This window comes from Micrasema longulum, unplaced genomic scaffold (genome assembly GCF_059751315.1).
Source record: "Micrasema longulum isolate JH-2025_06_02 unplaced genomic scaffold, ASM5975131v1 h1tg000007l, whole genome shotgun sequence".
In the NCBI taxonomy this organism is placed as follows: domain Eukaryota; kingdom Metazoa; phylum Arthropoda; class Insecta; order Trichoptera; family Brachycentridae; genus Micrasema; species Micrasema longulum.
Genome location: NW_028277215.1, coordinates 328,200 through 341,428, shown reverse-complemented (window position 1 = coordinate 341,428; position 13,229 = coordinate 328,200). Strand labels below are relative to the sequence as shown.

The 13,229-nt window shown below is 33.7% G+C and overlaps 1 protein-coding gene and 1 long non-coding RNA gene across 2 annotated transcripts; both read right to left on the bottom strand.

Moving 5' to 3' along the window:
- Nucleotides 1-1,956: 1,956 nt before the first annotated feature.
- Nucleotides 1,957-5,909, bottom strand: Coa8 (Cytochrome c oxidase assembly factor 8). The gene is made up of 2 exons (XM_088228672.1): nucleotides 5,481-5,909; nucleotides 1,957-2,878 (listed from the first exon to the last, which is right to left on the bottom strand). Exons 1-2 carry the CDS (start codon nucleotides 5,742-5,744, stop codon nucleotides 2,672-2,674), a joined length of 471 nt encoding a protein of 156 aa, XP_088084798.1. The 5' UTR covers nucleotides 5,745-5,909; the 3' UTR covers nucleotides 1,957-2,671.
- LOC148285769 (uncharacterized) lies at nucleotides 4,365-4,977 on the bottom strand. Its single transcript, XR_015822693.1, has 2 exons — nucleotides 4,902-4,977; nucleotides 4,365-4,412 (listed from the first exon to the last, which is right to left on the bottom strand). It is a non-coding gene; the product is annotated as an uncharacterized LOC148285769 (long non-coding RNA).
- Nucleotides 5,910-13,229: the final 7,320 nt, after the last annotated feature.

Here is a 13,229-nt window from a genome sequence, read left to right as displayed (position 1 = left end):
CAAAGTAAAAAATGGAGTAAAAACATGGTAAAAAATGTAGTAAAAACATAGTAAAAATGTAGTAAAAAAACGAAGCAAAAAAAGTAATAAATGTAGTTAAAACATAGTAAAAAGCATTAAAAATGTAAACAAATAACTAAGTACTACAAAATAATAAAGAGGAAGTTCAGCCCTATGGGAAATTGGGTATAAAACGTGTTTTATTACGCACGGTAAAAATTAGAGCAATAAATTGTAAATTTCTTAAAAATGTATGAAAGAAATTATTTTAATAAAAACGAAATAATTTGAATGACGTCGCTAGTTCACTAAAATCAACCAACAATATAACGTTGTGATAGTTATATGTCGGCCTCGGGTGTAATGGTCAGCGCGTTTGCCTACCATGAAAAAGGTCTCGGATTCGATTTCCGACATGGTTGATTTGAAATATTTATTTATAAGGGTGTTTTCACACTAAAATATTTCATAGTCCCTGGACTGGTATCTGAAGCGTAAGACTGATCATCTTACCTTCATGTAACACAAAATGATCAAGATACGCTGCGATTGGTTTACCAATGCAGTGCTCTATGCACCATTAGGTGCGGAAAGGGAATGATGATAGTTATCATATTTCCGGAAAACAAACTAACAGACGTGAACTTAAACGTCACACGCAAAGTAATTTCAAAATAAAATTAAAATTAACATCATAGCGCTGATAATACGACACACAAAAATGTTAAAAGTTGTAAATGTTTACCCATATCTTAATCAGCTCAGGTTAGTCCCTTTATATTATAAACATGAACCCATAGCAACAATTTATTTAACATATTACATACTTGAATTTTATTGAACACGAATGATATGACACTTCCGAAAAAATCATTAAAATGAATAACCATTTCTTTTGAAATGTCATGTTCGAATTCATATCTGGATTGTCTCGAAATCTCAAGTCCGAAATCATATTTCGACTGTCTTGAAATCTCAAGTCCGAAATCATATCTCGAAATCTAAAGTCCGAATTTATATCTCGATTGTCTCAAAATGTCAAGTCCGAAATCATATCTCGATTGTCCCGAAAACCCATTTCGAATGTATTCATTCGAGATATCTCGATTATTTTTCCGATTAGTATGGTGAACTCGATTAATTGTAAGCATTTCGAAATGTCTCGATCTTTTTAGTAATCGAATATTTCGACTATATTAATTCGATTATTCTTAATTCGAATATTTCTCTGTCAAACAAAGGATGAAAATTAAAATATTTTTGTTTCATATTTATTGTTTAGGTCACGCATGTAAAACTACAATCAGCTGTTTTATTGTGTTGATATTTCAGATCGGATGGATTTGATATCAATTTTATTATCATTAAGTAGGTACACAAATAGGCTAGCAGCAGACCCATAAACAAACGTCACTTTATTTTATTGTTGAATGATGCATTTTATTATTTAATACACAGTTTTTTTATTTTACCTGTGCTGACATAACTACAAAAAAACAAAAGCATTTTATTTCCACCATCACACACGTCTGAAAGATCCCAGCGCCCATTACGTCATTGCGAATTAGTTGGCGATGAAAGTAGTTGAATGAAAGTAGTCGGCGTAAAGTTCGCCTATTGGTCTATTTGCATTCGAATGAATTTATTCGTTTGGAAATTACTAATTCATTCGATAGCTCAGGCTTAGCAAATATCTTGCATCATGACTGTCCCAAAAAAGGGAGCGTTATGGGAGTTAATATAAAGAATTCTGGTTTCTGAGACTGGTGTACGACCTTTAAAAGCTGAATATTATAGTCTGGATGATTCCCTTCGAGCCTTCGCGGGAAATGAGGTGTGCAGGGGTAGTCGGTCACCTGGGATGTTAAGAGTAACGTAGTGGGACTGAGAAAACGGATACATGGACAAAAAATCAAAGGTATATGAAATAAAGGAAGATTAAGTCATTTCTATATATTTTTAATTTTTTTTATATTTTATTTTTGCACCACAACAGGCCAGGAGGCCCAATTACAGTGGTGAACTACATCACAGAATACCCGGGCTTGAGAAAAATTACATTTTGATTTTTGTGTTCTCACCGGGAATCGAACCCGCAACCTTCCGTGCGTGAGTCAAGCGTCTTGACCACTACACCACGGAGGCTGCCATTATATTAATATTCAATTATATCAACACAACATCAGCCATTGCCTTTAATGTTAAAATGTATTATAAAAGTATTATCATTTTTATATTCTTACAAAGTAAAAAAAACATAATCTATAAACAATAATATTTAAGTAAAACTATTGAGGGCGAAAAATGAATGGGTAATAAGTTGTATGCCCAACATTGATTTTCATGGCTTATACTCGCAAGAAAAACCTGGTTCATTACACAAATACTATAAAAAAAAATTAAGAAAAGGTTTATCACCAAAAACATAAATAACAGGCAATAAATGTGAAACACATCCCTTAAGCTAGGGTTTCCTAGGAAAGCGGTGCCCATATTTTAACGGTGATAAGGTGGACAGCTGTCGTAATGGTGGTCCTAAGAAACCACTCTCTAGTCAGCGTTACCACGGCTACGGTTAAGATACGGGCAACGCTGTCCTAGGAAACCCTAGCTTAACTGTATACTTTATTTGACAAAATAGAAGATTCCTATACTATATTATTCTATCGTACTATCTCAATCTTATAAATATTTTTTCTAGTCCTACTTTGCAAGCCAAAGTAAAAATGTTTAAATTCAGTTTGTACCAATCTACATTATAATTTATGTGAGTTTTCCAGTTTTTATCCAAAAAGGATTTGTAGAACACGCTCATTTCATCAGCGCTAAGAGTGGATTGATCCAGTGTTTTATTTGAAGCTATGAACTGATCTCGCTCCTGTAAAAAAAAGAACATATAGTTAACATGATTTAGAAGACATCTCTCACAAGACAGATACGCTACTTATCTCGTGCGAGTATCGGTAAATGGCTATTTTCGAGGTTCTAATATGACAGAAAATAATAGAGAATCCCATTTTTTTGTGCTTTTTTTTTATTTCTAGCTGGTTATAAAAGTAAAACATAAACAAATAAATAGAATCGGGATGTGGTACCGTGTTTAGTGTTCGAACTCACGGATCCCATACGGATCCCCCGACTTGATTTCCATTTTCTAATAGTGAGTTATTTAAAACTCATTAAAAATGGCCCCCAAAATTAAAGTGTCTGGGTAAATCATAAGAATGCAGATATTTCTGTAGAAAACAAAAAACTCCTTCATAGACATTAAAACATATGCACAAAGTCATCCAAAAAGATACCGTAGGAGTAATTTAAAAGTATGCTATTTAATTGTTACAAAGTGTAAATTAATAACTGAATTAATAATATTTAAATACATAATAAAAACAAATATCGACTGTGCAATTGTTTAAATACCCCCCTAAATTATAAGAAAGTAAAATTTCCAACCACTATAAATAAATATAGAAAAGTACATTCATTAATGCAATAATTAAGTTAACATATTACAACAGAGATGAAGAACATTTAAGAGGGGGTAATATAGAAGTCTAGGCATCTACAGGGCTTATGACCTGTCAACGGCTGGTTTAAGTGGCCACTTTACACACTGTGTAACATTCACAATTCTGACAATATTTGAACATCTATATTCCTTCAATTCTTTCAACTGTTGATGTTTGTGAAGTTAAAGAGCTTTAAAAAATTTGGACAAACTCAAAATATTGTTGATTAATCCACCTGGTCCATGAAGAATAGAAATGAAGAAATGGAAAAAATAACATTTTTAGTCGTTGCCTAGTATGTAGGTGAAATAATTTAATTAGATGAATCTCACCCGCCTAAATAAAGGTTTCTTCAGCTCTTTAACTTCAAAAACATCAACAGATGAAAGAATTGAAAGAATATAGATGTTCAAATATGGGCAGAATGAATGGTGAATGTTACACAGTGTGTAAAATGGCCACTTAAACCAGCCATTGACAGGTCATAAGCCCTGAAGATGCCTAGACTTCTATATTACCTTCTCTTAAATGTTCTTCATCTCTGTTGTAATATGTGAATATAAAGAGCTCCCCGGGAAGTTGAATCCAGTCCTTGTCTACAAAAATTTGGACAAACTCAAATACTGTTAATAATTAAGTAGTAAAGAAGTGACCGAATTAAACATAGTTTTTGCTGATAACTTATTATGTTGTACTTGACATCATTTTTTATTTAATTAAAGCAGGCAAAGTATTAAATACATCAAAAAGATCGTTGACATTTTTGGAATTCATATGAAATCACATTAATGTAGAGACCTGAGCATAGTTTGTTTGAAAAGGGTATTGTGTGGAAAGTACATCTAAGTCTTGTGGTCGTAAATGGAATCCTAAAGTTTATTTCATTTCCCAAGCATTGACAATCTACAACATTATTCACAATATTATAAAGTGTAACAACAATCAGCTACTATGCGTCTAGTTGAAAGCGAGGATATATGCAAATTTTCTAATAAAAATCATATGATATTTCAGAAAGGGGTAGACCCATCTTATAGTTAATATATCGTAGGAACTTTCTCTATGTTATCTATATTTACATTATAAATAGATGACTAGATTCGAGATGCATATTCTGAGACCTCACCAGTGAGCAGTACAATAATTTGATTGAATTAATTCTGTTAAAATGTTTAGTATTTCTAATGACAAACACAAGAATTCGCATTGCTTTGTTTGAAATTATTTCACACTGCTGTGAAAACTAAAGTTTTCTATCAAATATGGCGCTAAGATCTTTGATTGATTCAACTGGTGTTACAGCAGTATTATCCATACAATAGGTAGATACTATTGGACAGCGTACGAGATTGAAAGACATGAGATAACACTTTTTAACATTCAGATACACACCATTAACTTGATCTATTGATATTTTACTGTAATGTTATAAAATTATTAAAAATTTTCACTTTCAGAAACATGTTTAAATCATCAGCAAAAAAAGATATTCAATGTTTTCAAATATCAGCGCAATATCATTTATAATTATAAGAACTCCCGAAGAAGCTGAAAATTCATTTGAGAAATATGAGTATTTTAAAAAGATTTTATTAAACTTGACACTGGCTAGAACACCCCAGTTAGGGGTGAAAAAAGCCAAAAAAACTAAGAAGAAGAATAGAACATATTTTTTATGCATAATGTGCATTTTCAAGGATGTCCAAAATCAGCAGTCTTCTATTATATAAAAAAATAAATAAATGAGCTAATTTTCCAATGATTATGTATTTTAATTGGTGACATTGTTATTGTTAGATTTATTTAAATTTAGGACAAACATGACATAATTTGAGCTCTGTTTGACATTCCCAAATGATTTTTTAAAAAGGTGATGTTCTGGAAAAAAACAAGATATCGGGTAAATTTAAATAATAGAAACTATGACATAACTTTACTTTAATTTAAATACAGAATGATAAAAAATATTACCTTCATAAAATTATTATTGTGATTACTCCAAAAAGACTGATTCCAAGATTGGGCATACATCCTTAACTGTCTGTACTGTTTTTGAATGTCAGTTTCACAGGACGGGTTATAAAACATTGTAGGCCTTAGGTTTGACGATTTTTCTGGGGGGCCAATTAAATCATGATTTATATTTTTATCCTTTTCTCCCCTAGCTACAGAGCAATACTTAAACGCTTGAACGTATCTTGGATTGCAGTGTAAACTGGAAATTAATCGTGTCATGTTTTGTTATGTATGCATAAATATTTACGTCACATGCATAAATAAAAGTTTGATATTGATTTATTATACGGTACTACTATCTACTATAATATTATTTTATAAGTTACGCACGAACCACCAACCACAATATTATAAATCTATATCAGTCTGTGATCTATATCTGTTGTCTGTGACCACTCTGTGATCGTGTGATCTGTGACGGAAATGGAAATGAAAAATTTGACGTTTATGGGGTAGTTTGTTATTTTTTAATTTATTTATTAGGGATATCAACAGTGATACATTTAAAACAAATATAACAAATAAAATATACAGAGAATAAAACCAATAACAGATATCCACAGAAAAACATTAAATACTCGTACAATACATACATATGTTAGAGTGTTTGTGTGAGTGTGAGTTTACGAGAGGGTGGGTGAGTAAGTGTTATAATGGAATGAAGGTGGACATGTGTGTAAATATCATTGCACAAGTGTAAAAAATATGTAAAATATTAATAATTAGAGATAAAATAAGATTGTATTATAGAAACTAAGTATACGACAAAAAGTGTGTTTTAAAACAGGCATTTTGAATGTTAATTTGGTATAAGCAAAGGAATCAATAAAAGTGGCGGGGGAGAGCTACCCCCACCACTCCCAGGCAACCGGCGCGGGTGGGACGGCTGACTCACGGGGCCCGACGCGCATCGCTTTATAAGGCGTGTAACCGACCAAATAAATTTAATTGAGTTCCTAACTCTGAACAGTTCAGACGTGTTTTATTCCGTTCTCCGATCTGTTCACCCTCCTGCACTTCGCTCTTCGCTCCGCTCTGCCTGCTGACTGCCTTCGCCTCTCTACACCACTTGGACCGGGTGGAAAGTCCTTTTCAGGGCTATTGAGGTTGACTTGTGGTCGGCGCAGCTGTGCCCCTACCTTCCGACTTTGTCTTTGACTCTGTCTGGGAGGGCGGCTTCCCACTTACGCCGGAAAGCTTGACTGCGGTAGACGCGGGTGACGAACCAGCGCACAAACACGTGGTAACGCGTACGTTACAGACCCCTATGTCTAATAGTAGACGGCGATCTTCTAAACATATAATTGAGATCGGTATTCCTGCATCTCCAGTTAAGATGTCTAAGAAATGTCCATTTAATTTTCTCGAACCTTTCTTTATGTGTGACATATTGTGGAAACCAAAAAGAAGAGGTATACTCGAGCAAATTGCGAACATAAGCAAAGTAGACCATTTTAATACACGCGATATCTTTAAATAACTGACATGTATGAAGTACAAAACCAAGATTTCTATGTGCACGGGTCAGTATGTCATCGAAGTGATTCTCAAATGTAAGTTTTGCTATCAAGAATAACACCCAGATCACGTACGGTTTCAACTCTCTGAACAGGCTGGTTTTCACTTTGATACATTGACGTTAATACGATTTTTTAAATAGTATTCTGTCAAACGGTTTAGATCATATTGAAGTTTATGACAGTCAAGAGGATTCTTAATTTTGAGGTATATTTTTTTATCATCTGCGTATCGTATATTAAAAACTTTGCGTTCATAAATATCATAGAGATACGCGTTGTAGCTAACGCGCTACCGGCGTCGTGTTGTGGTTCCGCTGCAGTCACTAACGCATCTCTCTTGAGTGGGCGGTAGATTCCGTTGTCGTCTGGGACGAAGTCGATGAACCGGAGTCGGATTCGGCGCGTCGGCGTTTCTTCCAGACCGAAGAGAAGCAGGCATCAGGTAGATGATCACTCGTGTGACGACAGCAGATCCGGCTCGAAGGACCAACAATGTAGCTAACGCGCTACCGGCATCGTGTTGTGGTTCCGCTGCAGTCACTAACGCACACGTCCCGATCCACTGGTTGTAAGGCAGCGGAGGCTAGGCGATCTTGTCAAACTCGTCAAGGCCGGAGATGTAAGATGTTTTTCAAATCTGGATCTAAAAATAATATTCAAAATTACCGTCCCATTTCAATTCTTTCAGTTTTTTCAAAATTATTTGAGCTCATGGTTTATGATAAAATTTATCCAAAAATTCTTAAAAATATACAAAATTTTCAGCATGGTTTTCTGAAGAGGCGCTCTGTTTTAACCAATATGGTAAATTTCACCGAATACGTCACTTCCAATATGGATGACAGAACGCAAGTTGATGTCATATACACAGATTATTCTAAAGCGTTTGATAAGGTGGATCACCGAATTCTTATGCGTAAATTAGAATATCTGGGAATTCACGGTGACTTATACAGATGGTTTATCTCTTACTTAGATAATAGACTTCAGTCAATTATGATTGAAGGATATCAATCTGATTTCATCTCCATTCCGTCTGGTGTACCACAGGGCTCACATCTTGGGCCACTTTTATTTAATGCCTATATTTATGATATTCAGTTATGTTTCAAAAATGCCCATTACCTTTGTTATGCTGACGATAAAAAAATTTACCTTAAAGTCAAGTGTAGAGATGATTGTGCAAAGTTACAACAAGATTTACATGCATTATCGAATTACTGTGTTGTAAACAAACTTTATATCAATGTGTCTAAATGTTACAAAATATCTTTCACTCGTAATAAAAATAAAATAAAATATGACTATATGATAAATGAAAATACAATTAGAGAAGTAAACGAAATACGTGACTTGGGAATTATTTTGGACTCAAACTTAAATTACAATAGTCATATAGAAACTATAATTAACAAGGCATACAAAATGACTGGATTTATCATGCGGCTGTGTAAATCTTTTAAAAATTTAGGTTCATTTATATTGCTTTACATAACATACGTACGCCCCCATCTTGAATATTGCACTGCTATCTGGTCTCCTGTTTATAAATTAAATATTAATAGAATCGAGAATGTTCAAAAAAAATTCCTGAAAAAACTAGAATACAAATTTCATTTGCATTTTCCAAATTATTTAGCTTCATTAAAATTTTATAACCTTGTTTCATTAGCACACAGAAGAGATATGTTTGATCAGATCCTGCTTTATAAAATTGTCAATAATAAATTCGATTCCCCGGAACTCATTAATCTACTTGCTTACCGTGTCCCCTCCAGGCCAACTAGACTCTCTGATATTTTCTATATTCGTAAATTTAAAACTAATCATCGGAAACATTCTACAATCCCTCGTATATGTGAAACATTTAACAAAAAATTTAATAGTCTTGATATATTTAACACTCCATACAATATGTACAGAAGAGAATTAATAGGCTTGATTCATGCTCTTCATTCATAATTCGTTTAATCATTAAATCAAATGCAATTTTCCACTCTCACTTTCCTTCAATCATCCTTTACCACTCCTTATCAATTTCCTTTCCACTATCTCCTTGTTTTGTCCATATTTATCTTATTTTAATATATGGTATATTTATTATTTGTATAGTTTAAACTTCAAGCCGTCGTCGCTTTATTACAGTAGTATTTAGTGAATACATATAATTGGATGGCAGGCCCTACTATGTATACATTTTATATAAAAAATTTTTTAAAAAAATATTCATTTAACCTGTACATCTGTTTGTATTCGAAATAAATAAAATAAAAATAAAAATGTCCTCAGAAGGGCCTCTTACTTCAGGTTGAAGTTGCCGGTTCGCCGTGGTCAGGAATCCGTAGGGAGAGAAGTCCAAATTCCAAGTCCAGGGTGAAGCGAAGGTGTCAAGCAAAGTGAAGTAGAATCGAGTAGAAAGCCGGGTCGGGGAGAAGCGAGTAGAGATGAGTAAAAGCCAAACGTCAGAGAAGAAGTGTCGTTTATTTTTGTCTGTACACGTTATATACCGTTCGCGCTACGTGCCCCACCATTCACCCCGCCGAGCGGGTCTAGCCGTCGTATGCCGCGCGGAGAGAGAGAGAGCGATAGAGAAGGCCGCACGCCCGCTCTATCTGTCTCCCTCCCTCCACGTATATAGGCACTACCCCCTCCAGCTCTCACGGCATTCTTGCGGCGGCAACGCAGCGCGAAACGATGAACATTCAAAAATATACTTAAAACTAATTTATGAACTAAATGCCTATTCTAAATGTCTCGGTATGGAAAAGGCCACCCCCGAAAGTGACAAATAATAGTCTTTATTGGAGGGGAAAGATCTTTGTACGTGGTTGTTTTTATTTTTTAAAAATATATTTGGACCCCCGTATTTAGTAGCCTTACGTGTCATGTACAAGGCTAAGGTACTCGGAAAAAAAAAGTTTTTGTTTGTCTTGGAAATGGGATGTTCGATCACTGATTTTGGTTTATTACCTTTATGAGTCCAATCACCATTGTTGCAAAGTTCAAGAACAATGGCGCGTGATAACTACTTTTTACTACAGTGTGGATATCTGTTAAGGATATTCCATCTTTACTGCATTCTGCTTCAAGATTATGGCGTTGCAAACTGAAAAATGGGCACTGAAATAACAGATGTTCTATACTCTGTGAAGAAATATCATCGCATGGACAATAGTCATCATTCCTTAATTTAAACCTATATAGATAACTTCTCATAGCTCCGTGTCCGGTAAAAATTTGGGTCGTTTCGAAAGTACTTTGGTGATGTTGACGGAAGTTTGTTTGACGTGGTTGTTTATTTCTGCGTATGCGTGTTTGTCTTCTTCTGAATTGATGCTACGTTGCTAAAGCTGTTTCCCATTTCCTTCTGTTGATGAGATCCCATGTCAGTTCAGTCAACCAATGTTTGTAGTTGCACCTACTTTAGCATTAAAATCTCCCAAACTCATAGTTACTTCTTGACTTGGAATCAATTTAATAACATTGCTCAAAGTCGGAGCATACACTTGAATAATATTCAATCTTAAAGGGTGAGAGTTCAGTTTTATACTAATGATTCTGTCGCATGTTGGAGTATAGCCTAAAATGGATCTTTGAATATTTGGTGAAACTATGAAAGCAACTCCGCTTCTACTTTCTACTTCTGGTCCAACCAAATAAACGGTGTTTCAATGGACAATGGTCAGTCGTAAAAGTGCATTCTCCTTTCCAGTGTGTCTCGCTGAGACCGAGAATATCTAATCCATTTGAACTCATTTCTTTTTCAACTATTTCTATCTTTCCAGGCTTAACCCTTAGACTGCTAAACAACGATATATCGTTGTTGTTAATCCCTATCATAAAGTTCTAACTAGACTGATGCTGACGTCATAATCCCCAAAAGGGTAAATAATTTCGGGAACTGCTTGTTGCACTTAACCGTCAGTGGTATAAAACATTTTCAAAATATAAAAAATACTTATTCGACGGCTTATTATTTAATTTCGTACCTATTTCAGCCCTACGGAAAATTTAATACAAAAAATGTTTTCTTACGCGCGGTAAAAATTTGAGCGTTAAATTCTGCAGCAGAGTTTCTTGAAAATGAATAAAAAATAACTAAAAATATTTTGATAAAAACGAACTACTTTGAACGACGTCACTTGCTCATATGAATCAACCAATGATAAGAGGGCTGTGGAAAATTTCCGGTTTGCTAATCGTCAATGGAGCAACAACAGAACTAACCGAGAAGACGCGGAAGAGAACTTGCGACGTCACACGCGGATTAATTTCAAAATTACAAAACTTTAAAAAATCATAGCGCTGATAATACGATAATAAAAATTGAAAAAAAAAAGCTTTGTTTAGTAGTCTATTAACAAATGAATATATATTTTTTAGACCACTAAACTTCCTCATTATAAATTTATTTATGATGTTTAAATTTGCAGTGCTTTTAAAAAAAGAGAAACGACTAAACACAGGAAGCTTCTAGCTAGTCGGGACCTGAATAAGTAATTTTTTTTAGATTGCAAAAACAGTGAAATAAAAAATAAATCAATGTTAACATTTAGAATTTTACTAATCACTTATATGATATTTTAGGAAAATAATTATATTCTGTGTTTACCCCGCTATTATACCCGATCCAGTGATTACAAAAATATTGATGTATTTCCGTAATGAATAACTAATTGAATACTTTACCTTTAATATAATAATTATTATCTAGTGAGGTTCCGATATCACCGGAAAACCCCGTAATTAAGAATATAAACAAACAAGTAAAGAGCCATAAAATATAAAAATAATGCACCATGGAACCTAATGACTAATGATTGACAATTAGGACGTTTGAATACTAAAAAATCATTTGTTAATTTATTACAATGGGTACCTACAGTAATGGGAAATTTAAATGTTTTAGCTGTTCATTAAGTAGTAATTATTACTCTACAAACAAAACGTAATTATAATTATAAAAACTCTATTATACAAAACGTAACTGTGGTAAATGAGGTATATCAGCTCGATCTTGAATCAAAAATACTTCAGAAAAAGCTCCTTCGATTTAGAGCTCTTCATAAGTCATTTAAACTATCATCACTATCACTTAGAAGTTGATCGTTATTGTCTAATTGACTTTCGGAATAGGTTGAGCTGCTAAGGCTCCGAGTTTCTCGGCGAGGTACTATTATTTACATATCACTTTCACTATCCGTTATCATTTTGAATGATATATTTTGTAAATTTTTTCACAATAAAAAAGACGCTTTGCAGAGTTAACTTGTCAGTTAGAGTAACAAAGTAAGATTAAAAATATATATTAAAAAATATGTAATTTACCACGGCTGTTTGTAATTTCGGCAACTGTTGTCTATCTCGCTCAATCCATTATGCGTGAACTGGCTATTAGTGAAACGGAATATTTTTCTAGGAAGTGATATCAATTTGTGAGACAATTGATACAAAAGAGTGTACAGAGTGTACGAAAACATTTTTTTTTTTTAATTAAAATTATATTATAACATCTACCAAGAAATAATATCACTTCTTAGTACATTTACCAGTTACCTTTAACTTTCAATCTAAATAACTCCATACAAACATTTGGACATACTCAAAATATTGTTGATTAAAAAAAAAATAACTTGCATGAAAAAATTAAAGTATTTTTAGGCATTACCTAGGAGGTGAAATAATTTATCTAGATGAAACTCACCGAAATCAATAAAGGTTTCAGCTCTTTTAGTTTGCCCATGAATGTGGATGTGTAAACATACGCAGAATGGTGAATATTGCGCAGTGTGTAAAGTGGCCATTTAAACCAGCCAATGACAGATCATAAGTCCTGTAAATGCCTAGACTCCCATATTCCATTGACAAAAATGTTTTCCCTTTCTGTTGCAACAATTTTCAAGACATATTTTACTCAATTTTTGCTAAGCATTCATTGATGGAAGTGGTAGGTTTGATAATATATAACAGGGCACTTTGCCCCGCAATCAACAAAAAAACTATCATTATAGTGTCGTTTCAATAATAACTATTAAAACAATGCGCCTTGAGATTGCTGTACGAGATCATTTTGATGCGGGCGGCACAAGTTATCTATCTTGCTCACTCCATTGGGCTTGAATTAGATATTTATGAAATGGAAGATTTTTCTTGGAATTGCTTTTAATTTTTAAAACAGTAGTGT

Excerpts from the sequence above, each read along its gene's own strand:
- Coa8 (XM_088228672.1), bottom strand. The coding sequence starts at position 5,744 with ATGACACGATTAATTTCCAGTTTACACTGCAATCCAAGATACGTTCAA. Across the intron at positions 2,879-5,480 it reads ACAATAATAATTTTATGAAG|GAGCGAGATCAGTTCATAGC; the intron begins GTAATATTTTTT and ends TTTTTTTTACAG.